The sequence below is a fragment of the Acanthopagrus latus genome, chromosome 9, assembly GCF_904848185.1.
Source record: "Acanthopagrus latus isolate v.2019 chromosome 9, fAcaLat1.1, whole genome shotgun sequence".
Taxonomy (NCBI): Eukaryota; Metazoa; Chordata; class Actinopteri; order Spariformes; family Sparidae; genus Acanthopagrus; species Acanthopagrus latus.
This window is the reverse complement of record NC_051047.1, coordinates 22,445,238-22,471,749: the sequence shown is the minus strand read 5'-3', so window position 1 is coordinate 22,471,749 and position 26,512 is coordinate 22,445,238. Positions and strand designations below refer to the sequence as shown.

Sequence of the window (26,512 nt, the reverse complement as noted above, 5' to 3'; positions counted from 1 at the left end):
CATTATGATCTGACAGTAGAACAAGACACAGGTCAGCTGTCTGTGGTTCCACCCAGTGGCAGTAATTTGATTTGCAAGAATAACCCGCTCCAGATCAACACAACCAATCAGAGTCGAGGGGCGTGTCTGAGAAGTGTCAATCACTCTCCTGCATATGCTGCTCCCCACGCAGGCGCAGTTCCTGCTCTTACCTGGTCAGATACCTCCAGGCCCAAACTGTAAACAATGAAGGAGACTACAAACGGCAGAGCCGAAAAATGCCCGACTAGTAACCACGCCAAAGAGAAGAAGTAAGAGGACTGACGAGGAAAAGCAGTGTAAGAACAAAGAATTGGACCGAGCTAGAGAGAAAACATCATTTCAACGGTGGACGGAGCTGCTGGATTTGTATGGACTTTTCTGCTGGACAGGTAAGGACCCCTGCTTGATATATTTTTAATTCTACCATTTAATCACAAGACTAAGGTGGTGGCAGTTACAGTAATACTCACAATAGAGTGTAGCGCTGTACGATGTTGCAGTCGAGCTACGTAGCTTGCTGCTAAATCTAGCTTGTTAGCTTGTAAGCTAACTCCGGTGTTTAGCTTTGTGTTTATGGCTACTGGTTAGCAAAAGTGTCTTTCAAGTGACCGGGCAGTTATAATAACACTAGTTTGTGTTCAGGATGCTCTGAAGTGGTTGAATTGTTTTAGAGAAATAATGTTACTCATGCTGCAGAACGGCAGCACGGTGACGATGATTACCTGAATGATTACCAGGTAACTCTGACGACAGCGATGTGAGGAATACTGTTTGTTACTCGGGATGTCTACAGTGATCGGCATGAGGCACTCGTCATTGTAATTTAGTTGTATGGGTCAGAAAGAGAACAATCAGGGCTTATGTTGTTGTTAGTATTTTGAATGTGACATCTGGCGTCCTCTGTTACCTGGTGAGAGAGGACGAGGGAGGGACCTGGGAGCTGTGCCACTGAAATATTCTGTCTTCTTCTCAAAACTCTAGACTGCAGCTATAAGTAAAATCATTGAATATATGTACCTCTTGGGGCCATAAAAGGTACATTTAACCCTATAAGTGTGTGTACAAAGGTGTAGATTGTACCTCAGGGGTCAGAAATGGACTCCTACTGTACCCCATTTCTGATAGCTGTTATTGTCTTTTAAGGTCAGCTGTAAATCAGGTTTAAAGGTATTTCAACAGGTAAAAGGGAGCGAGTGAGCTATAATCTGTCAAATATAAGCACCAAGAGTGAAATCGAGTCATTTTGATGCAGAAACAACCTTTCAGAGGGGAAGGAAGGAGCTTACAGCCTTTTATGAGTTGTATTGGCCCTTTAATGGCATTTCAACAGCCTTAATAATCTATTAAATAATAATTCTTTGATTCTGACTCTGAGACTGACTCATCAGATGACAAGCGTCCAGTGCAAAGTACAAGTTCAAGCTATTCATTTGCTTTGTTTGGTGTGAATGTCATCAGTAGTCGTCACGTTCACGGTCCAGTTTCATGATCCGGTTTGCTGCTGCTGACAAACTGTAGCATGACGCGGTGGCACACTGTGACAGTCTCTCCTCGGCCACGTGGGGGCGCCATAGCTCTTCCAACCTCCAGAGCGGCGTTTACATAACCAGGTGATAACAGAGTTGATCTTATATAGAACACAGAAGCATCTGCAAATAGCAGATTAACCCCAAATCTCATTTTATGAGTCGACGGAGATTTAAGTACGTCTGAGGGGAGAATTATGGGACGATGAATGGACAGGAGAGTTTTATGTTCGTTATGTAAAAAGATAAAAATAGTTTTTGGGTGGACAGAGCCTAAATTCAGAAACAGGAACAATGTGTGTGTGTGAGAGAGAGAGAGAGCGAGAGAGAGAGAGTGTGAAAGACAGAGAGAGTAGGTCACTGATTCACACAACAGTGTTTGTGTGTGTGCCTTGCATATCAATAGGAAAGACTTTGGGTCTCTATTGACAACTGAATCTCTCTCTCCCTGTCTCTTCCTGTGTGTGTGTGTGTGTGTGTGTGTGTGTGTGAGGCTGCTATCGTCCGTAAGGATTTAGGCTCCAGAGAGAACGAGAGTGTGCATCCCTAATATGTTGTTCACCCCCTGCAGACTTCTTCCATTGTGCCTCTCATTATAACATGCTGGACTCCACAGGGACTGAGTCACTTCCACATCACTGTAATAGTCACCCGTCTTCACTGCCAACTGCTATGCTACTAATCTGCGGCACTTATTGTTGCTGCTGAGCAGTGCTCATCCTCTCTCTCCTTATTGCATAACAGACTAGGTGGGTGTTTTCCTTGCAAGCCACAGGATTATCAGTGTTAATGTAGAAGACTGAGGAGCGAGGACATGGCACGAAGAGGAGGGAGGGGAAAAAAGAGGAACATATATCAGCGCTTGTGTTATTTAGGAGCACTTAGACATTAAACAAGTAGAAAAATAAATGGTGTTTGTGGCTCAAATCCACAACTTCGACTTTTCACTGAGTCCAGATCTGATCTCAGCCCTGTGGACACGTCCCTTATTGGGATTTACGACATTACGCAGTCTGTCTGTGGGCAGACGCTCAACCTTAAACAACCTCAAACCTGTCTGTCGGACTTAGGCCGGTCACTGACTCAATGAAACCACTTTAAGGACCACACTGGGCGCTTTGCATGCTGTAACCCATCTTCTACAAAACAAATCCACCTTCCTGTGAAGGATCAAGTGATAAACTGTCATCTTGAGTATTTTTCCAATGCAGATGCAAAGCCTATACTGTCACCTATATGACCCTGCTAGATAATTAGATGGCCTCTAACTCTGTTGAGTTTCTCAATAAAATGATATTAATTTTAAGCAGGGTTTGGAACTCTTTCACCTTAAATGGCAACTTCACCAATTTGGCACTTTAATGTATGTCTACAGGTCTCAGGGAGAAAAGGACGTAGTATAAAGCCTCCAGAAGAAGCTGATCAGGTGCCTCCAGTGATGTCACTCAGTGGCAAAGCTGCATTGTGGGTAATGTGGGCACCAGGTTGTAAAAGCAAGTCTACAGGTCTAACATTGAACTCCTTTTAGAGATATCACCTTGGCGCCTACATTTCCTAAGATGCCACTTAACAACTTAGAGACATCACTGGAGATTACATGCAGCTTCCTCTGGAGCCACAAAGGCTTCATACTACTTTTTTTTCCATTCACATATGTAGTGATACTCCCCAAGACCTTTAAACACACATTAATGTGTAAAATTAGTGGAGTTACCCTTTAAGTGCGTCACAGATTTCTGTTTGCTGGTGATCCAGTATTTTTTTTTTTACACTACACATAGCCTTTGCTTTGCACACTTGTTATTTTCCTAAGCAAGTCATAAATTCAGATAATTTGTGGGTGTATTTTTGTATTTTCTTGGCACTGGTATGTTTCCAGACATCCATCACAGGGAACTTTTAAAGGTCCTTACTTTTTGATGTCAATCTTACATTACATTAAATTGTTGCGTGGTCATGCACTTTCAAAAACGTGAGCTGTGATGGTGGTAAGATCCGGACTGACAGCAAGCTACTGCACAGTGCAAGAAAATCAAACCTTGAAACGTAAATGTGAAATTTTGTCATTTTTCAACAACACAGTGTTTGCTGTTCTGCGGATGGTCCTCGAGCCTCAGAGCATTTGAGGATGAGCAGGAGGCAGGAACTTCATTTGACTCTGCTGAAATTCAATTACGTGCCGAGACAAAATATGATTCTGTCGTGCCGCGTGGAATCTCCGGAAAATAAATGGGTTTTCAAAGGGTTACATTTACTGCAAACAACTCTTCTAAAAAAAAATCACTTTTGTTTTATTACATTTGCTGGAAATGTCATTATATCCTGACAAACATGAGTCATGAGTTCAGGGAGAAGAATCCGCGCTGTCTGTCCCACATTATCGGCACACGGGGTGAAGGCAGTCAGCGATGCTCTGTGGGGCTTTGAGAAAGTGTTGCAGCCAGTGAGTCATTCTTCCAGCTGGAGAGAGTGGTAATGAAGGCTCCACTAAATTAGAACAGCACACCTACGTGGTGCTAAAATATACTCGAGAATGAGAGGGAGGGAGAGGGAGGCGTGGGGAAAGGTGAGAGACTCAAAAGAGAGAGAGAGAGATGTAGGGAAAAGTCAAGAACTATGGAGACACCCACTTGTCTGTAGACAAGAAGCAGATACTGTGAGCTAAAAACACGAAAAACATGTTAAAATCAGTCTCCATGATCATGATATATTAAAAAAAAGTTCAAATAACTGTTAATGTCAAGGCAAAATGTGGCAGAGACATAGTTTCCCTGTGAAGACATTGAGACTACACCGTTCCTGGCAAAGAGATGTGTTATTTTGCGTAGCTTTTGTCATTGTTCAGCACAGACTTAATCATCTAAGACATTCAAATTCACAGTGTCTTTAATCCTTGAGAAAACAAAGTGAAAGGCAAGAATCACTCAGCTTCCCTACCATAATAACAGAATAAATGTTGGCAAGGGATGTTTATGCAAACCACAGAAATGTTTACCTTAACATGTCTTTATGTTTAATTTTAAATGTATCTTTCTTCTTCTTCTTTCAACAACACTGTGCTTGTGGTTGGGTTAGGTTAGGTTTGGGCACAACCAACCACTTGGTTAGGAAAACATCATATTTTGGCTTAAAATATCTGATTTATTGCTACAAACATGGCTTGAGATGTCCTGACTTGCCATCAAAAATGTCAGTTCCTTGTTGCCACTAACAGGCATGGAAATCGCCCCGAGGTCTTGTTACAAACACCCTGTTTTGTTGCCAGAAACAAACGTGTAAAACGGCCTGAGGCCTTGTTACAAACACCTTGTTTTGTTGTTGCCAGCAACACTGCGAGAAATATCCCGACTTCCATTAAAAAAAAGACCTTTTTTTTTCTCCACAGTGTTGCATGTAACTCCACCACAATCCCCTCCACCTGCAGACGTGACGTTCAGAGGAAGGGTTTCTGGCAAATCTTCGCCTGCTTCCAAGGTGAGTGGAGAAGGGAAAGAGTCTACGGAGGTCAAACACTTGTAGTATATAGAACAATTTCATGAGACCGAAGCGTTTTGGGTTGTGTCCTTCATCTGGGTCATCCTGTTACAAACCTTGTTGACCTGTCGTGAAAGTTTGGTGACAAAGTTTTGGTATTGACATTTTGTTGAAATGTCAATACGTTACGTAACATATGACACATACAAATGTGAATGTATCGGTGGTTTTCGGAAGCTTTAAGTTCCAGGACTGTATCCTGGCGACTGCACTGAAACAACACAAGCTTTTCAGGAGCTGTTCGGTGTCACAAGACCCTTTTTATATCTGTTTTTTCACTAATAGGCCTCACCGTTATTAAAAATCCATCAGACTACATTCTATGAGAGCAATCGCTTGTTGCGATTTGAGTTTTAAGTGTCTCAAATAATAAAAGCAGGGAAGACAGGCAACAGGTGCCGGTTTGCGTCTGACATGTTAATTTGTCAATTGAGATAATGGTCTGGGGATTGGAGCACCTCTATACCTCAAGAGCCGGGGTCGGATTTTGTCTGTTACGTAAGACTAAATGGATGAATAATCATGCAGATACATGCGGTGTGAAGTGATTCACCGGTAAAATTAGAGGAGAAAACAACAATGAACACTGAGGAGGTGTGTGATGAATGAAGGCATTATTGCAAGTTCTGGGTTTGTTACGTATTGTATAACCACCCGAATATAAAACATTCTAACAACATTATGTAACATATACAGTGACGGTAGATGACTCACCTTCTGTGAACTTAACTGTGAAGTGAGTCAAGATTTTTTTTCCCCCTGTACTGTGACTGGCTTCAACCTCCTATGTACAAGTGGTGACCAACCAGCTGGTTACTGCAACTCCACACTGGAGTAATCTAGTTAAAGAGATTAGCGGGGTGGTTATGTAGCAAGAGGACAGCAAAATAGACATAATCCCCTTTCCTAAGGTGGTCTAGATTTGACCTCCTCTATTCAGGTGAAGCAGGTGAACGCAGGGTCGGAGAGAATCATTTTCCAAGAGACAGGAAAATAAACTCTGAGTGTGTAAAGATTTTATCTCATTTAAGTTACAAACAGTTTTCCATTGCTCAGGCCAATAACCATGTGAGGGAGGAGGTATGAGAAGAAGATCCTTTTCTAGAGTATGGACATCAATACATTAAGGTCAAAATACTCATGAGATATGAATAAGAATTCTAAGTAAAAGTACAAAAAAAAGTAATCAGCAAAATATAATTCAGAGTAACAAGTACTGGATCTGCAGTAAAAGTTCCCCTGTAGCTGACTGAGATATGTGATGCTGACAAGTTGTTAGATGGTAACTAACAGGAATATCATTCAGTGGCTAAGCTGCATTGTGGGTAATGTAGGCGCCAAGGTTGAAAAGGAAGAAGAAAGTATGGAATTTAAAAACAAGTGTTTTTCTGGTTCTGCTGTATCAATTTGGATCATTTGTTCATCATTTGTAAATGCTCCATAATGACTCCAGCGGCAGTGGGAGTGCTTTTCAGAACACAGTGTACTACATTACCCACAATGCACGAATGCACAACTTCCAATTGTCTGGAAATATCAAGTAGCAGTAAATCAACGATACTCAAGCAAAGTACCTCAAAGTTGCACTTAAGTATTAGAGTAAATGCACTAAGTTACATTCCATCACTGAGTACTTATTTCACCTCTTTGGGCTGTCTAACAGTTGCTTGAAAGAAACCACCTGAGAAGTGTTTCTGTGGGGAACAGATCATCATATATTTTCTCTCTAAACATCTTAAACATCCTGGGTTCAAACTTTTTTAATGAAGTAAGAGTATGTTTGCGCTTAGCAACAGACAAAACTGAGGAATGGGCTAATTAGCCTCCTAACGGAGCTGAGACAAAGCTTGGAACGAGGCAGCTCCTCAGTTTACTTGCTTAATTGTGCTTGGATGCCTCGAGACCATGATTGAGTTACGTGATCCAGTTAGACTAAAACAGTTTGACACAACTTCACACTACAGTCAAAGCTCTGTCCTAAAAAGATCCCAAAATCACACACATTTAGACTATTCCACTTGATCTGCTTGTGATGAAGTAATGTAATAACTAATTTAATCTCACTTCTATTCGCTGAGCCTCCCTGGAAGCTGTCAGGAGCTCCCCCACCCACCTCCCCTGAGGAGGCCCTCCTCCCAGTACTGACAACCTGTGTCCTCAAACACATGAAATCCATTTAAGTGAATGACTGTACTGTGTTACGTAATGGAAAATAAAATAGAGAATGCAATTTCAGGTGCTGCCCACACACCTTGAGTGTGTTTACATGCACTGCTGGTGATTGACAGGTATTTGGTGTTGTTTTGATTTCGTGTTCAGAGATTTAAGAAAACCTTAACATGATGGAATATTCCTTTCGAAGCGCTGACGCTGTCGGACAAATAAATACGATGGCAAACAATGTGATGATGATGTTGATCATGCAGAGAATGAACCGCACTGTTGCTGATGAGACAAATCCAGCAGCACAGAAAGGCAAGATGTGCCTCAGAGGAGTCAGGAGACGTGCCTGCACCGACACATGCTCACGAAGACACTTGTTTGAGCGTCTTCTTCTTCTTCGTCTGGCTCACAGCAGCATGGTTGTGTATGCGCGCTCGTGTTGTGCAGTGGTTTCAGCCCACGCTCAGCCCCACACAGCTCTCACTTTGTCCTGCTCTCATTCACTTACCTACCCGTTACTATAGAGACACAGCAGAGAAGAAGAATGCTGAAAGCCGGCTGGGGAGACAGATATGCAGGAGACCCTGGCTGAATCTTAATAATAAAGGGAAGGCTCAAAAAACGCTGCACTGGGAGGCCGTTACATAACTGCTGCTGCTGCTGCTGCTGCTGCAGGATTGTGTCATGAAGTCAACCTGTAGAGACTTGAGAAAAAAAAGAAGAAAACTGAACTATAATTAGAAAGCTATTCTGACCTTCATGATGTGTTGTTTCCCACCGATTCCTTTAACGGTTTGACCTCTCAGATCACGTGACACGTCTCTGAAAGTTGAAACTGACGCGAGATGTGTGATTAAAAAACAAGCAGCAGTGATTAAAGCTGGATTCCACATCAATATTCGACTCAAAAATTGATCAATATCAGTGATGATTAGTGTCATGTTTTGAAGATGTAATGGTATGTAAGATGGGATTATCAAAAAACAAACAGTTCCCTTATTCATTAACATTTGACAGTTTGTAGTCAGAATTAGATCTGCGATTGAGTTTCTCCTGTCTGATGAAGGACATTAGGTTTTGTTCCTACTGGTTACTATCACCAGACTGCAGTAAATGAATGAGACCCGCTCCTCTCCCTGCTCTCATTCACTCCCCTTTATGTTTTTTTTTCTTAAATTCTCTGTTTCCCTGTCCCACTTTCTGTCTTTCCTTCCACCCTCCCCGCCTCTACCCATGTCTCAAAACTACTTCACACCCCACGTTCCCTTTCTGTCAAGTTGTTTTTGTCATTTTCTGTCTGCCTTCTTTTTTATTTCCTTCTTCTTCTTCTTCTTTTTTTTGGAGCTCTGTAAATAGATACTGTATGTCCCTATAAGACAAACACACAGAGGGAGGGAGGGAGAGAGAGAGAGTCACAGACAGTTCTGAGACTGCAGCAGATTCTAACCAATCACATGAAGCAACCCTCCGGCCCACGTGGCTTATTCATAAAAAAAAAAAAAGAAAAGAAAAAAAAAAACAGCAGGAGAACCCTGATCAATTCGGCTCCATTCTCTCGTACAGCATATGAGCAACGTATCCATAATGTGAGCTACGGGAGGCTTCTGAAATCATCTATGGAGGCATATTTTAAAAAAACCTTCATCCTTTCAGCACATTGTTGATAATGTAGAGGGTGAGATCAGGTCAGTGGGCTGATTAATGTGGATTCCTTCTCACGTTTTCTTCTTCTTCTTCTACTTTTTCTTCTTCTTCTTTTTTTGGCAGTTTACTTTGTCACTGTTTAGTTTCCGTGCTCCCATTTCAGTCCTTGGCCCCGATTAGAGTAACCAGGACACACAGACAGGACACCAAAAATATCCTCTATATGTGTCAGATTGCTCCTCTGTTCTCACTTGCACAGCACAGGTAGATCTGCTGCAACACACTGTAGGATGTAATTCAGTTTTTTCTCACACCCACAACAGTATAAATCCAAATTTAGGGGGAATCTTTCTGTCTGTAAACTTTCCCCTGTGCATGAATATATATATTTTTTTGTTTCATGGCAACCAGTGAAATCTCCTGAGTTTCTGTCTCATGGCAACCTACAGTATATGCCATCATGCCTGTAAGCATATTCGTCATGGACTTATTTTGCATTGCATAACCGTGTCCCAAAGGGTTCCCTGCTGCAAATCAACGGATTAGCGAGCGGTGTGTGAGCAGATAAGAGGCTGTCCGAGGTAATTACTTCTTGGGCAAACGGCGAGGTTTGTACAAACGTGTGCTCTCAAACATTAAAGGTGCAGTGCGTACGGAAGTGAGCGCCGACCGATGGGATGATCGAAGACGACTGTCATCTAGTTTGCCATTTGATTATTATGTTGTTTTTCTGTTTTTCAAACGTTTGCTGGGTGCACGATGTAGTTTTGGGGGAAGAAATTGCAGTCAGAAGACAAAGATCTCCGTTGTCTGATTTTTAATGCATAAAAAAACTCTTTGTTTTCACGACTCAATAAACTGAGTAAACAAACTGACCTCAGAGGACGACACAGTTTCATACTGTTATACTTTGTTTACTTGTGGCGGACCCTGCCACCTTTCTAGCTTCAAACAGTGTTCAGGGGACCTTTATGTTCTTCTCGGAACAGCTTGTTTATTCAGTTATGGAAAAAACAAAATATTACCTCATTAATGTTGTAAATAGGACCATCGAGACTATTGAAGTGCTACATGACGGCAACTGGACTGTTTGAGTTTCTTGAGGACGTTCAGATCTCAGAACTGCTTCAAGAAACTCAAGGTTGCCTTTGTATACCTCTTGGATATCCCACGACCTGGATGACTGAACGTCTACACCAACATATTTTTGAAGTCTTTGTGGTTTGGACTGTTAGTTGGACAAAAGAAGCAATTTTCTTTGAGAAATTATGATTTTATAGATTCATACAGTCAATCGATTAATCGTGTAAATAATCAGAGGACGATTTGATCATAAAACTCTTGATCAGTTGCAGTTATAACGCACACACAACCAGTAAAGGGTAAGTTCATCCAGTCATTATCTGCTCGCCCCCGTGTCGATGGAGCTGCAGGTGAAGTTTTGTATTCCATGAAACATTTCTGTAGCTTCACAGCAAATCTGTGCGGCATCATTATCCTAGACGACTAAAGCGGCTTGGGGCTTGTTTCAAACTGGGAAAAAACAACGGATAAAAGAATATAAAATGGCTTCATACAGCTTGTAGAGCACAATCCAGGTCTCCAGCAGCCATGTGATCATTAGTTGATTTGAAAACATGATATTTACACTCTTTTTTTTAAAGCAGAAATCTTCACGGTAGCTGCTGAGCTAACAGTGTTAGCGTCTGACTGCTGGACTGCATATTAAAAAGATGTAAATAACTTTTTACTAAATCAGTATTGGCTCTTTGGCATTTCCAGACACTTGGATTACGCCCAACAAGTCACACTGAGCCATTTTATGTAATTTCCCGGCTGTTTTCTATGTTTTGAAACAAGTCCCAATCCACTGTAGTTGTTCAAGAGCTCCAGAAATGATTTGTGGACCACGAAACGTCACTGAACTTTCCATCAGCATGGAGTGAGCAGATAATATCTACATTCTCATTCCTGGGTCGGACATATCCTTCAAGACAAGAGCTACCCGAACAAAACAATGCGAGAGAGAGATGAGAGATCCTACACAAGTTTGGATTTATTTCATCATGGTCATCATAAACAATTTACTGCACTGACCTTTCATTAACATGTAGAGTGGATGCAACTGCGGCGCCACGCCACAGACGGCACGCACACACATCTAAATATCAACAGCGGACATATAGGAAAATAAAATGGACTGTACAAAAAAAATAATTCACGGGTGATCATCCTAGACTCGACCGAAAAGGAAACACTGGTACACGACCGTTAATGTTTTGCCACTGTGCAAAAAAAACATCAAGGGTTTGTTCTCGGCTGTGCAAAAAAAAAAATAGCAGCATTAAAATTCAACTTCTCCAAGCGATGGACTCACAACACAAACACCACGATGATCACTGAGCATAATACTGAACACCGTATGCCCAAATCACTTCTTGTAGCTTATAGAAACTGCAATGACGTTTTTTTTTTTTTAAATTTTTTTTTATGAGATCTTCACATCCACCGGTATTTACAATCCTTTTTTTGTGAACCTGGCAACATTTACAAAAGCATTGGACCAGTTAGGCTCTTATTTGTTGTTTGTTTGTTTGTTTGTTTGTTGTTGTGCTTGAACTACACCACACGCAAGCAAAACGCCTTCAAAAAAAGAAACAAAAAACAGGCAAATAACACAAAGAGCGGGTTCAAAATGTGGGATATGTACATGTAAACCATATAGATTCAGGCCAGTATAGCAATACATAGTTGGCACGTACGAGATTTTACATTAAAAAAGAAAATCTCTTTTTAAAACTTTTATACATTCCGTTCAGTTCTCTTACTGGCGTCGGCCTCTGCGGTGTACCGGGCATCAGTACACAGCAGAGGGGCCCCGGTACATCCCGCCGTGTGGCCGCCTGAAGGGCCCATTTAGTGCAGTTTATCTTATACATTCAAAAACAAAAAAAAAGGAAGGACAGAGACCCTCCCTTTTCTTTACATTTCTACATTTCTGCGCTTTATCCTCATTGTCGGCATGAACCATCTTCACACGTACAGTTGGCAGGCAATAACAGATTTAAAAAAAAAACACAGAGGAGACAGTCACACACAGCTTTTACACGTTTGATGGGAGGGGGGGGATGAAAATACAGCTTTCTGCTGCCCAACACGCCTCTGGTATCTGTTGCATGTCTCGCAGCTTACAGCGCCCACAAGCCGGCAGAGGATCAAAAACACAACAGAATACGCTTGTGCACCTTCTTGCTCTGACGAGGCTTTTTACGTCCCCCTGGGCTGACTCCTGGTTTCTCCCTTCTTGATGCCACTGCTTGAGGGCTGGGGGGCTCTTAGTTGTGGGGAGGAGGTGGCTCAAAAAAAAAAAAAATAGTAGCAAGGGGGAGCGGTGGTGTGGGAAGAAATGGCCGCACAGGTCAGCACCTCGGACAGCTCCTCCTCTCTCCAACTCCTTTTCACACAGAAATCTATTTCTGGTCCTCACTGCGACATCCTCTCACCTACACCCAGAGCCGAGCGGCATGATCATGGATGGTAGCACTAAAAGATGTTCAGGGAAATGTCCACAAGAGGAAGATTGTTTTTTTTTTGTTTTTTTGTTTAGTGTTTTTTGGCAGTCCTTCCCAAAAGAAAAACACAAAGCTAAAAATAAATAGATTCAAGGAGGATTACTGACACTCTGTAGTTTGTAGGCTAATAGTGTCACTCAGGAGCTGATGTGGACCATGTAGTCAATCCCTGCTTCACTCAAGGGACGAGACAAAAGAGGACAATATACCATTGGCATGCATTTTACGAGCTCTCCTACACTGTAGCCTAAACACCTGGTTGTGTAACATCATTAGGAGCCAGATGTGGGGGGGCGTGTGATGCCTTCACTCGCCCCGCTCTTTACATTCAAAACCACCTTTTTTCTCTCATCTTTCTTTAATGTGATTTTGCCCCAAAAAACACATTCGTCTTTTTAAAATTTTTTTTAAAAAAAGGAGGAAAAAACACACCAGCGTCACTCCCTCCTTCTTTCCCTTTCCCATCCCCGTCCTGTCTCTCAGCGGTCCAGGTTGGACTCGCTGCTGTCTCGCTGGTTTTTCAGGTCCTGGAAGACCTGCGTGAAAAAGTGCGGGTCCGCGTTCAGCTGCAGCATTTTGGCGCTCAGCCGGTCGATGATCCGGAGCGACGTCTCCCAGAACACGTCCTTGTTGGCGTCGATCATGAAGGGCTTGAGCGGGTAGGAGATCTCGTTGCCCATGTAGGAGTAGGCGAGGTAGAGGCAAGTCTGAAAGGTGCCCTGCAGCTCGGCCGGGCTGTCGATGCTGTCCGCCACCGTGTCCTCGCACAGCAGGTACACGAACACCACGTTCGCCGGCGTGATGAAGCCCTGGTCCTGCCAGCCCTGGAGCAACAGAGTCCGGTCGATGTTGCGGAACCAGAGGATCACATCCCCGCTGTTCAGCTCCTTCAGCTTGAAGCACCTGCGGCACATGAAGTCCCCCAGGCAGCGCAGCAGCTCCCCGGTGGAAGCCTGGATGACGATCCGCCGTGGCGACACCAGAGACAGGCTGCTGGGCTGCTTCTTGACGGCGGAGAGCCTCCCGTTTCCGTTCCCGTTCTGGACCGCGGCCTCGTTGTTCTGCGTGGGCACCGTGGGCACCGGGACCGGGATCGGCACTTTGGGCTTCTTCTCCTCGGTCTGGTGCGTTTTCCGGGTGTTCTCGCTGTTGAGCTGGGCCACCTGGTTGGTGGACGGAGGCGCCAGCAGGTTCGGGGTGACTTTCTTGGCGCTCTTCTTGGCCGAGCTGGCCACCAGCTTCTTCCAGGAGAGGGACACGAACATCGAGTGGCGCTTCAGGCTCTTGTCGTTCTTCGCGGCGTCCCCCGCCAGCTCGGCGTCCATGATCGACGCCTTCTTGGTGGCCGGTGATATGGACAGGACGGTTCCCATGGCTGCGGAGGAGAGAGCCGCGGTGCTGCTGGATGCTGCTGCTGCTGCAACTTCAACGCAGTCTCCTGCGGGGTGAGAGGCGGCGGGGGAACAGTCACGACAGCGATTGGAACTCCATCTGCGGCCGGGATACAGGACGAAGGCTCGGGTTTTTTTTTTTCTTTCTTTCTTTGTTTCTTCTCAGGACCGAACTTGTATTCCAACAGATGCTCCCGTCGGCTCCTCGCTGCGACACGATGCTGCGGCTGCAGACAGAGACGAAGATTAGTCGCCCTGCGTATCGTCGCAAGCGAACCAGCGAGCGCAGCCAACCCCCCTCTGAGTGACAGGCGAGCCGGCCAATCAGAGAGCCGATCGCTGATTCCCCCAGTCAATAGGAGTGTTGTTTTCACTCGCGGGTTGTCATTGATAACCTATTTACAGGTAAGACGCGCTATTCTGGCCCCTGTCCCTCTTAACCACTCTTAGTCCAGTTTGGAGGATTAGTGCTGTGTGTATATATATAAAGCAGACCACAATCCCTGCCAGGATTCAGAAATAAAAAGGTGCATTCACTGACCTGGAGTCGTGAATAATGTGGTGTATCTTTGTTTACCAGTGTCTATCTGGTTTTGGTGAATAACTTTTAATCAGATTTTTTTTTGTGCCTGAATAAACAAACTGTCTTTGTTTACACGACCTGACACCGAACTTAAAGGACAACACACTTGTTTATGTGTGGCGGACCCTGCCACCTTTCTAGCTTCAAACAGTGTTCTGTGGACCTTATTTTCCTCTGTGGACAGCTGGTTTATTCAGTGATAGAACATTGCCTCCTAAAGTTGTGAATATTGAAAGTCTGAGTTGGAATTTCTTCTCCAAAACTACATGATGCCCCTTTAAGTAGAAATAATCAACAAGTAGAAGTTGTTCGTTTAACATTCTACAGAAGGGCATATTTAAGATGAATAAATATCATATTTCAGATATCTAATTATAGATGCATTAAGGTGTCGCTCTTGGTGGTTTAACTGATTTGTATCGATCATCTGCTGGGCAGCTATTGATTTTCCCTCGGGGATCAATAAAGTTTTATTTTCATCTAACATCAGATTTTCTTTCTTGATTGTTTTGTATTATTGAACTCAATCGTCTAAATAATTAAAGTAGTAAAATAAATGGAGTGGATTAATAAAAGTACAATATTTTCAACCTGAATTAAGGTGAAGTTGAGGTATAAAGTAGCATTAAATGGAAATACTCAAGGAAAGTACAAGTACCTCAAAATGGTCTGCAGTTTTGTCTACTTGAGTTAATATAATTAATTACGTTCTGTAATTGAATGTTACTCTCACAGTTGTTTAAATGAAACCATATAAGAATTTTAGAGTGGGAATGTCTCTTTGGTGGAAAAGTACCTGAGTAAATGTACATAGTTACTTTCCATCACTGGATCTTAACTGATATTAACACCGTCATTATCTTCATGTTAGTATCCCAAATGTGTCTTTTAAATGTATTAATGAACCTGTTGAGAAAAAGTAGTCAGAAAAGTAATCCAATACACAGTATCACAATATTTGAGTAATGTAACTCAATTTTGTTTGTTTTGTTTATCTCTTACTTGTTTACTTATATTTTAAAACTGTAATCCAGTTAATAATTCCTTTTTTTACTGAATGTATCTGTAATATAATTACACATTTTTTTTCTTTATTTTAACTGGAATACAGTTAACTTTTTATGTAATCCATAGTTTATGTAATACACTGTTTCCAATTTCATTTAATATTCAGGTTTCTTTAGAGTGTTCAAGTTTACCTGACAAACAAAGCAGCTCATGATCCAGTTACGAGGTACACCACTGGTTTTGTTGCACAAAATAAACTAGTTTTAAAGTGAAAAACATCCTCAACCAAACCATAAAATCACCCTGTAAGTCAAGGCAAGACAAGACATGACGAGACAGGGCAAGTTGAGACAGCACGAGACAAGACAAGACAAGATAAGACAAGACAAGACAAGACTTCACTGTCCCAAAGGTGAAATTGCTTGGGTGTCAGTGCTTCATACAGCTACAATCAACTTACATGTGACTGACAAGACAATAGCATTTAGTGTAGTCAAGACATATAATGCAGTAAACAATGCAATGCAATAAACTGTATAGTTTATGTAATATGTTACATAAACTATACAGTTTATTTAGTGTATATAACATGTGTTTCTGTGAAAAAAATTGAAAAATGGTGTGGTTAAAAAAAAATGTATTTTAACGTGTTTGATATTACATAATACCTTCGTCTCAAGAAGTCTGTCCAACTATGTTCCCTGAAAGAAATGTTGGGCAGAAATCTGCACGTGTTTCTGCCAGCGTAGAGTGAACCCAGCGTTTAAAAAATCTGAACTATGCATTGTACGCGCTTTCATTTCCAAAAGAAGAAACATCACCTGCATTTGTTTTCGCTGGAAACGTGTTCACGTGTGGTCGATTCCTCACGCTGTAATATCTGACTTCTCTGGACCTTTATAATTTATGATGAATGGAAATGACATAGCTTAAAATAGCTTCAAAATCAGGCCTGTCAAGTCAGTTTGATCAGTTTTCAGCCCATTTGCAAGAATAAAAAAAACAACAGTTTATGTTCTGAAAACCAAAGATGTTTAAATTTGTATATGTCATTCATACTGTATTGACATTTCTGCAGTGCAGGTTGCGTCATATTCACATGATATCTTAATTAATTTTAAAGGCCAACGACTGAAGTTCCAGACCGTGTTTCAACATCTGCAAGCGTGAAACCACTGGATATTTCTATAATATCATCTGAGGGACATGTCGAGACACTTCCTGTATTCCCGAACCAAATAAGCCAAAACATCCAAGTGGATTTTGCTGCCTAAACCTAACAAGCAGTACGCACAGCATCGTTGTAAACTGAAACTAAAGACGCGTGACGTATCAGCATGGTACTGTGGTATACAGAAAGGTACGCAGACAACTTATTCTGGTGACTGGGTGTGAGTAGGTCACAGCTCTAATCCTACCTCTTCTGTAACGGTGCATGCAATTCTCACGAACCTCCCTGAGTGATCCAATTACCCAGAGTGGAACTGGCAACTATAACCACTAACTTACATGATGACGCCTGTCTGGAATGGAAACAGATACAAATAGCATTAAAAGTCTATGGAGTCTTTGGAAAAAGGTTTCGTCAATCAGCTGAATTGCATAAGATGATGCAGGAAGTTGTATTGAACCTGTTCTTTATGTCGTTCTTCTTAATTTTCCCATATTGCAATATTCTTAACGGTCGATTGTACGGGATACGCTGTCATTACATAAGATAGATATGTAGCTTTCATCTTCTTCTTCTTCTTCTTCATCTTCTTTTTTAACGGCGTCTCTCAATTTTTTGCCAGTCCCAGGAGTATTTATGGACTGTGAGGGAATTTCCTGGCATCTTCCCGTTTTGTTCTTGATCTCTTGTCAGTTTGGATCGTGGATCGTGAGGCGCTGTGATGCCAGAGGGATTCAGCGCAGTTAATCACAGAGTAAATGTGCCGAGTTTGGAACGATACCTGAACATGTGGAATTGAATTATCCAGCAGCTAATCGACACAGTCTTGAATCATCCGGTGAACTCTCGAAAACTTTTTCCCGATTTATCAAGTCAAACAATTTGCATATTCCTTCACTTTTCCTCGTCCACTGTCGTCATCATCTCATGATCATCGTCGTTATCACAACAGACGCCCTCAGCATGATCTAATTATCATCAGCACCACCTCAACGATGATCAAACTCAACACAGGCCTGACAGATCATCACGAGCCGCCTCTCTCACCTTTTAAAACTCAACCTGAGGGATTGCAGCTCTGACAAAGCAGAAAGGTAATTTCAACCAAACTTTGCAAAATCAAGATGAAAGACAATAACGTCCCCCAAAAACTGCAAAGTGCTTCCCATCTCACTCAAACTCTTTTGATCACGGCAACCTTTTGATCCGGCACATCATAAATCAGACGCTGATCAAAAGAAACTCTTTCATCACAAACCAAACAAAATGCAAAACAGGATGTGGGGTGGAGGAATAATCGCAATGTATTAGACGGGCATCAGGCTTTTCTAGCTCTGTTAAACAGTATTTAGAAATCAAAGACACAAATATGTTGCTTCCTGTGACGGGGGGGAGGGGGGGTTGTTTGTTTGTTTGTTTGATTTATTTGTTTGTTTATTTATTTCATTATATGTCATATAATATAACAAAGTGGAAATTTAGTTATCAAGTGCTAAATAACTTTATGCCTCTGAATGTATTAAATAAACCTGCATTAGAGTATAAAATTAATGTGGTTCATGTATGGAGAAGGTGAAGCTGGTGGAGACCAAAGACAGAGCTAAAAGAACAACAACTATTGAGGTTGGAATATTCTGTTGATTCACTCTCTGCTAGATTTGTAAATAGGCAATCGTTCACCGAGACACAATTTTTAAAGAAAGTATTTGAAAGTATAGCTGCTAAATGTGTTACTATCTTCCTAGTTGCTGTCTTCGTTGTTAGAATCTTGTTGGGACAAAAAGATAAATTAAGCTAAGTGAAGACCCATGATCAGTAGCTGGTTGATAAAGATATAACATGCATAGCATGTGTGAGGCAAAATAACTAGAATTTTAAAATTAAAATTTAACAAAGCTAAACTAAATTTTAACACGAGCGACACAAAATCCCTGAATATCCCTCGCAGCTCAATGTTGTTCAAAATCAGCACGGCACAGCTCAGAAGAGAACTTCAAAAGTGATATAAATCAAATTGTGCCAGACATCCACATCAGTGAGGTTATTATATAGGAACTTCAAGAGGATGAAGGAGGAGGACAGAAACATTTGTGCTTAACATGTGCAGGGAAGGACACAACGAGAAGGATGGAGGCCAAGGTGGAATCAAAGACACAAATACCGATTGATCGATATCACTTTATTTACCCACAGCGAGCACCGGTGATGTTCTGGCAGCCGTGTCTCAAAAAAAAAATACTACATATAAATGCAAGATAGGTAAATAAGTTTGTCTGTATAAACACTGTCTATAATAGTACTGGAGACAAAAGATAGATGCAGCAAAAATTCAAACACACGCCGAGGAGGAGCTGTTTTCTGCTCCGGACGTTCGCTCTGATTATTCGTTTCAGGATGAAGGGCACATCTGATGTGTAAATTAACCAGACAGAACATCCAGAACCTCCAGTGCTGTCAACACAGCTGAAAACTAGGAATTTAGTCATAACCGTGCTTCGCATTTGATCACTCAGTGCTTGAAACTAAATAAGCTGCTTATTTTTAAATGTGCAATTCATCAAATCAACGCCTCCCTCCCTCATCGTCCATGACATGCTACACCCTATGCATACTTACATCCAACCCACATTATGTATATCTAATAGGTCTATAGCTGAAATGATTTATGCATATTGCATGACGTTTGTATCAAGCTCAGCATCTCTTGCCTCGGTTATCAAAGTCTACTGCTGACTGAGCTGTGAGGGGAAAAGAGCGAGACGTCATGAAAAATTTCCGCTGATGTTTGCATATTCTGTATCATCTGTAAGGTACTTAGGAGGGAGACCATTCAGAAGTTCCCTCTCGCTCCTTCTCCTGTGGTAAGTTTGCCTCCTGGTGGTTTTATAGTGCACCTGCAGCACATTAAGTCATTCCAACTGTCTGCTGCATTGTCCTTATTCCATTTTAAGTATGTTAACCAGGTCTGATATTAACACAGTGGATCTCTTCTCTCAGTTTCAATATACGTGAACACATCTCAGCTTAGTTTTTTTTAAAGAAACATGAAACCTCAGCAAACTAAAACATAGTGATACAACATTGTGTTATTGTATGACGGCACTGGCAGTAAAAGTATACACAAAAACTATAAATATATTCCAGGGAATGCCAGCTACTTGGATAACTATCAACAAATTGCCTCTACCTGAAGTAATGAAACTGAAATATGCTTCTGCAACCTCTCAAGTCCCCAACGAAATAAAGTGGAAATAAACTAAAGGCTATATATATATATATAGAGGTCTGGGTTTCAAGACGTTCAGTTAAGGTAATCAAAAGCTAAACAAACAACAGGAAACCTGTGGGTGTAAAGGCTATTTTAAGCAACCTACGTGCACAAATAAGCCTGGTGCTGATGCAGGTAGCTCTGTTGAAGGGTGTCTCAACTGGGTTATTGAAAGTACACACACACACACACACACACACACACACACACACACACACACACACAGTTTCCCTCAGCTAAGAATGGGGCCTAAATTTGTGTCAAGGAGAGATTCAGAGAGGGAAGGAGTCTGCCCTGGACTCCGTTCCCCAGCTCTCCTATCCCTTCACATAAGGGGGCGTTGTCACAGCCTGATTGGTTGGGAGAGGAATGCCCCGAGCTGCTTTCATTCATTAATTAGGAGCCACACCCCACAGCCTGCCCACAGGTGATCTGAATGAACTGCAAACTGTCCAGAGGGATTTTTAATCGGGGCTTCAACACAGCAGTTAAACGCAGCAAGTTAAAACACGCTGTGGCTCCCATTTGACTTTTAACCCTAACATAATAATGTCGACTGATTTTAATCAAATGGCGCAATATCCCCTCGGGACAGATGTATTTTAAGTCGTGGATAAAAAAAGAGAGACCTTTTTTTAGAATATCAATAAAAGTATCCCTTATATCATTTTGAGCTGAAAAATATTGTTTCTACTTGGCTGACAATTAAAGGACTACTTCCAGACTACTTCCTTGGACATCTATGTAACTCCTTCAAAATAACAAACATTGGTAATAAAAAGTTATTGACATGAATTTATGCTATATATATATTTCAAAATTAGAATTAAATTAATACCTAACATCAAAAAATACTTTGTGATTTCGTAATTCATGTGTGAAAGGCTTAAATACTTTCTAAAACCATCTTCATAAACGTATGTTTTCATTCACATCGTCTGTCATGTTGTCAGGTTGTTGAAACCTTGTGATTATTGGTTCAGAATATGTAATTAGACGCAGTTTGTTTCGGGTTCTTACATTAACATTGACAGTTTGACAGGTGGTGACATTTGTATTCAGTTATTTAAAGCTCCCCAAGCAGAGTCGGAACAATGCAGAAATCCCAGAACAAAATAAACGCCACATCCGTAACCAGGATGACACAATTTGGATGGTCCTTTGAAGTTTTCAGGGGCGGCTTTTTGAAAGCGTGATTTCAAACGTTTCATTTCAAACGCGCTGACTACTTGCAGTCAGATAGATCCAGTAAATTAGACAGTTTCAGAATTGGTTTTGCGTTTGGTTTAAGCAGAGCAGCACTGTTAATCTTCTCCAACAGACAACTGATCCAGAACAAACACAACCCAATCTGTTTTTTTCTTGTTATGGTGGTCAAGTAACAGGTTGTCCACTGGAGGGCAGCCACATCCAGCTGACTGCAGATCAGCCTGGACTGTGAGTGGAAGTATCTGTCATGAATGGCCCGCTGGTGACGCCTGCTGTCAGCGCGCGTCTTCGCCACCTCATCCTAACATTTAATTAGTTCTACTGAAACGGTGGGATGACATATCAGGCTGAATGACTGATAGAGAGGAGGAGTGACGGCTCCTGAGACCTTCTCCCTAATATTAGCTTTAGTGACAGAATGCTCCCGTCAGCTAACTCGCCGTCTGCCAAGCAGGACACAGGGAGTGAGGAGGGAGGAAACAACTCACTACACTGACAGGAAAAGATGCTTTAAACCCTCTGTGTTTCACTGTGTTTGTGATATACAACAAGAGCAGACACGTGGGAAACATCTAGAAGGTAGAAAGACAAAAATCAAGACAAAATTATTCACTATTTGCTGATTAACATATTGAGGATGACAAAGACGTTATCAGTGTTTTAAGAGAAAAACTAATGAAAAATTGTCATGTTAATGTCAATATAACCAAGATAAAGTTCACTGATAAGGAGGTAAAGCTCGCGAAGAGATTTGGTTTAACATACTGTTACTTTGTCTACCTTCATTAAACGACGTGGCAAAGATAAAAGTCTGTTCCAGTTACATAAGAAGCAAAAGTGCAGCATTAGTACTAAGAAAAAATAAGATTAAGATTACTTGCATGGCAGCCACCAACATCAGTGTATGTATGTATGAATTACTGTAAGTCACTTTGGACAAAAGCATCTGCCAACTGCCCTAAATGCAAATACATATAAGCAATGCAACTACATGACAAACTAGAATTGCAGTTTGTAGAGCACATACCTCCAACAGTCCCCTTCATCCAGTTGTACTCACTCAGAGATACCAGTCATCTAGATACACCTAATGTTTTTTATTCATGATCTATACATGCATTATCCCCTGAAACATGGCTGAAATCAATATGTTAGTTCTGAGAGTCTTTAAGTCACAATTGACAATCTTGGAGTTCAGCAAATCAAACCGGGATAAAGAAACTGAACTGAGATGTAAAATGAATAGTACAGTTATAGTTGATTAGACCTTAATTAATAGTAATTTCACCATTAACAAACAATTACATGCTTTATAAACTATTTATTAAACAACTAGTTATTAAGGCTGCATAAGGCTGTTATAAACCTGCAATTAAAATGGTTGTGAAGCATTTTATTGTTTGTTAACAGTCAAATGAATATTAACTAAATGTATAACTAGCTTTATATTTACCATTTATTAATGATGCCTATTACCCATTCTTCTGACTGCTACCTTTTATTGACTATTTGAAAGCATTCAGAGAAAAATCTGCCTGTGTGTGTGTGTGTGTGTGTGTGTGTGTGTGTGTGTGTGTGTGTGTGTGCGCGGATCAAACGGTAGTAGAGGGATTGGGTGTCTTGTCTTATCGCAGACGTGTCTGTCAAAGCTGGTGGGAGGGATTAGCACAGCCGACATAGGCAGGTGGAGACAAAATACAATCTAGCGAGAGAGGCAGGTGGGATCATACAAACACACACACACACACACACACACACGCTCGTACAAGCAAACAGTTGGGTCACTGTGAATGTCACAGGGCTGCCTCTCCTCCTTTCGTCTGCAGCTGCATGGCCATGGAGCTGCTGATAATGGTGCACACGCACACTTTTTGCAGATATTCACATATTTTCCCATCCATGACAAAGCAGGATTGTTAACACCACTGAATGGGGGCAGTTCAAGTCGTCTGCACAGCTGTGTACACGAACACACTCTTATAATCAAGAGGCTACAGTTGTTTACCTCCTGTGATGCTGAGTTTTATGTTCCAGATACCTCAAATCATCTCCATGCTGTCAAAATAATCTATTATTTCTATAATTTTGGGAGTAACATGATACTTACACACACACACACACACACACACACACACTGACCTGGAGATCACTGAACATGGATGATGTCACTGCCTCTCATACAAACATACTCACACACACTCTAATCACACATAATGTACCCATTCTACATAATCTTAACTCCTGGACTCTCATCAGATCATCAAATATCATCACTGATCACAGTAAATATTATTATAAGTGTTTGTTGTCCATATTTTCGCACATCATGTCTACGTTTATGTCTAATTTCTCTTATTGCCATTGGTTTGTCGTTGTTTCTGTGTTATTACTCCTTTTTGACGACAGGCTTTCAGCAACGACACAGAATTTTTAACAAAGCCCCTTTAAGTAAGACCTAAACCCTCCTTCTGTCAGGAGGTGGTTGTCATATTCTGCAGCAGCGAGTGGTTGATGTCGCTGTGAGAGAATGAAAGCATGATGTGAAGACGCTCTACTTTGAAAACACTTTCATTGTCTGTGTCAACGAGGACGAATGCAGCCCAGAACACCCTGACAGGCTGATGAGAGACGAGACAGAAGCATTGTCGAGCAGGTCCGACCACACCGGATGTTCAGGCTCGTGTGCTTTTTAACATTATCACACAGCTGGATTTATTAATAATTTGTCAATTATAAACAATTATGGAGACCGGCTTTGAAGCGGGGAGCTAACAAAGCTAACGCAGCCACCCTGTTCAGACACATGTAACATGTAACGACACAAAAGCGGCATCTGGCGCTGAACAACCCCACCTGCTGCTTCCTATTGAATTATGCAACAAAAGACAAAAAAACAGCCATATCAAAACAGGACTGAACCAATTCAATCACACACAGCCAGGTGATCAAAGGCTATGATCTCGCTTTCACTCACTCACTCCCTCTCTCTCTCTCTCACACACACACACACACACACACACACACACACACACAGAGTTACGGGTGGATGTTGGTCCTTCCTCTCACTTAAAACCAGCCTGCAGCTCCGTCCTGTGCTGTTGTGGCTCACTGCTATAATTAGAACAAGGGGCGATAAGCATTCAAATGCTTTGATGCTCTTATCTGGAGCAGCCAAGAGGCGGATGGGGACACACACGGGCTTCATCTCTCACTCGTACACACACACACACACACACACATACACACACACACACTCCTGGGGTATGAAAGAAAACTTGTCTTTAATTTGTTTCATCATTACGTAACCATGAAGAAGGAACACATTCACACATGAAATTAAACAAAATTGCTCATCTGGAAAACAACATTTACTGTGAAGTGTCCAGCTAATGAAACTGAAGACTGAATCACAATGTTTGTTTGCAATAACTTAAAGGTACAAAGCAGTTCCATGACGTCATTATTTAATTGATATTCGGTCAATAGCTTCCAGGTTGAATGAGATGCAACTCTTTTCATTGGATTTCAGTGCGTCTGATTAATATTTTTTTTATGAAAAGAACCTTAATTTCAATCAAAACTCAGTCCATCTACTTAGTTGTTCTGAAGTTTGGGGACTTTTAAATAAAAGTCAACTTAAAAAATGAACAGTGCAGGAGATTTGAACTAGGGCCTGCTGGTTGGCACGCTGAAACATGCTCTGCAGGCATCAAAACTGTCATTCCTTCACGTTTTGTTGATAAAGTGCAGTATTAGATTTTATTGTAGACACTGCACCTTTAAGATCTAGACATTACCTTCTCATCACTGTACAGTATGGTCAGTTATGGTCAGTGTTTTGTGATCCAACAAACAATGTCGTGTCCTGACTCCTTTTAACAAGATGCACCTGTGAGAACTGCATCATGAGGGTCATGTTCCAACATATCGAACTCTGATGGATCCATCTTGACAAACCAATATTGCGGCCAAGCATTGTGCAAACCCACAAAACTTCAGGCACGATTCTTACTCTCCTGAAAACGCGAAACTCTCAAGTTGAATTGTTGGGAAATTAATTGAACACACTGTAGTCTGCAGCTGCTTAAATAAAAGGTGAGATTTGATTTGAAAAAATAACCACTGTGCACTCGAGTTCATCAAGTTCAGATGTTGTGATATAGACGATGTGACACTACCCTTCATACCCACCAGGCTGCGCCCTTGTCTGGCTGTAAATCAGTCTTGTGTGTGAATTGATGTGTGTGTGTGTGCGTGTGTGTGTGTGTGTGTGTGTGTGTGTCTCTGCTTGTCATCGACCGCTGCCTTTGATGGCATGCTGTTTAGTCCTACCAACCCCTCTTTGTTCTTCCAAAATAAACCTCCTCGCCCCCTCTCATCCTTCTCCTCTGTGTCTGGAAGACCATGACACAAGAATTACATGACAACATCCAAACACACGTGGTGACATCTTTGTATCATCTTCACATAAAGATTTTTTTTTTCTTAATCAAAGGGATTAATCTATAATCAGGAACGTACAGAGCTCTTTTTTTGAATTCTTTTTCTGGCAGGGAGAACCAGAGTCGTTGTCAGAAATCTTTAAATAAATGTGTTTTTCCTGCAGAGATGGACACGGCACATCCTATCTTGATGGCTGGCCGTGAGTCACCTTCCAAGCTTTAAGGTAAATTAGATCCAAAATAAGATACAGCCATTTTCAGCCCACACCCTGATTTCCCCTTTGTCGAACGGTCCAGTATGGATGTTTAAGGTTCACACGCAGGTTCAAATCCAATCTGTTTCACAGTCGGGGAGGACCGGAGTGCTGTTTACACAGTAGGGAGATTCCTGCTCCATGGGACCAGAGTGTCGAGGCTTTGATGCTCAATAGGAGCTACTGAACGAGAGCAGGAGGAGGACAGAAAGAGAGCGCTGGCTTGGACAGAGACAGAGATTGAAGTGATGATGACCTTCTTAGAGTAACCTCGGATTGCTCCTCTTGGAAGGTTCACAAAATATGGGTAACAGATGTTTTGTGTTTTTGTCTGTGGCCTTATCGTGGCCACGGGGCAGAGGCAGCGTGATCTGCCCCAGTTTCTCTGAATTCATGTTTAAAATATAACACACGGAAACTGTAGATCCTGCTTACTCAACGCTATATGTAAGATTTTTCATTTCAAACACACAAAAAATGAACTAAAATGATCAGTTTTGAGATTGTGTCGGACACCTGTGTATTGTGTTGCAGGTATTTCTACAGAAGTTAGCATGCTAGCCACCTAGCACCAGCCTGCCATGTCTGGTAATGCAACTTTGTACCTGAGGAGGTGATAGTGAGACACTGTAGCTTCCAGTAAGCCCTCAGTCCAACGTGAGAGGATAAATATGTTGTATTCTAACTTCTTATCAGTCATGTGGAAGGTACTGCTCCTACAGGGGT

At 41.7% G+C, this 26,512-nt stretch overlaps 1 protein-coding gene and 1 long non-coding RNA gene across 2 annotated transcripts; one reads left to right on the top strand and one right to left on the bottom strand.

The window, feature by feature from the left end:
- Positions 1-187: 187 nt before the first annotated feature.
- Positions 188-26,294, top strand: LOC119026510. Its single transcript, XR_005077172.1, has 4 exons — positions 188-410; positions 4,933-5,021; positions 25,697-25,756; positions 25,880-26,294. It is a non-coding gene; the product is annotated as an uncharacterized LOC119026510 (long non-coding RNA).
- Positions 10,927-14,756, bottom strand: cdk5r2b (cyclin-dependent kinase 5, regulatory subunit 2b (p39)). The gene has a single exon (XM_037110960.1). The coding sequence runs from the start codon at positions 13,831-13,833 to the stop codon at positions 12,940-12,942; it is 894 nt and encodes a 297-aa protein (XP_036966855.1). The 5' UTR covers positions 13,834-14,756; the 3' UTR covers positions 10,927-12,939.
- Positions 26,295-26,512: the final 218 nt, after the last annotated feature.

Excerpts from the sequence above, each read along its gene's own strand:
- cdk5r2b (XM_037110960.1), bottom strand. The coding sequence starts at position 13,833 with ATGGGAACCGTCCTGTCCATATCACCGGCCACCAAGAAGGCGTCGATC.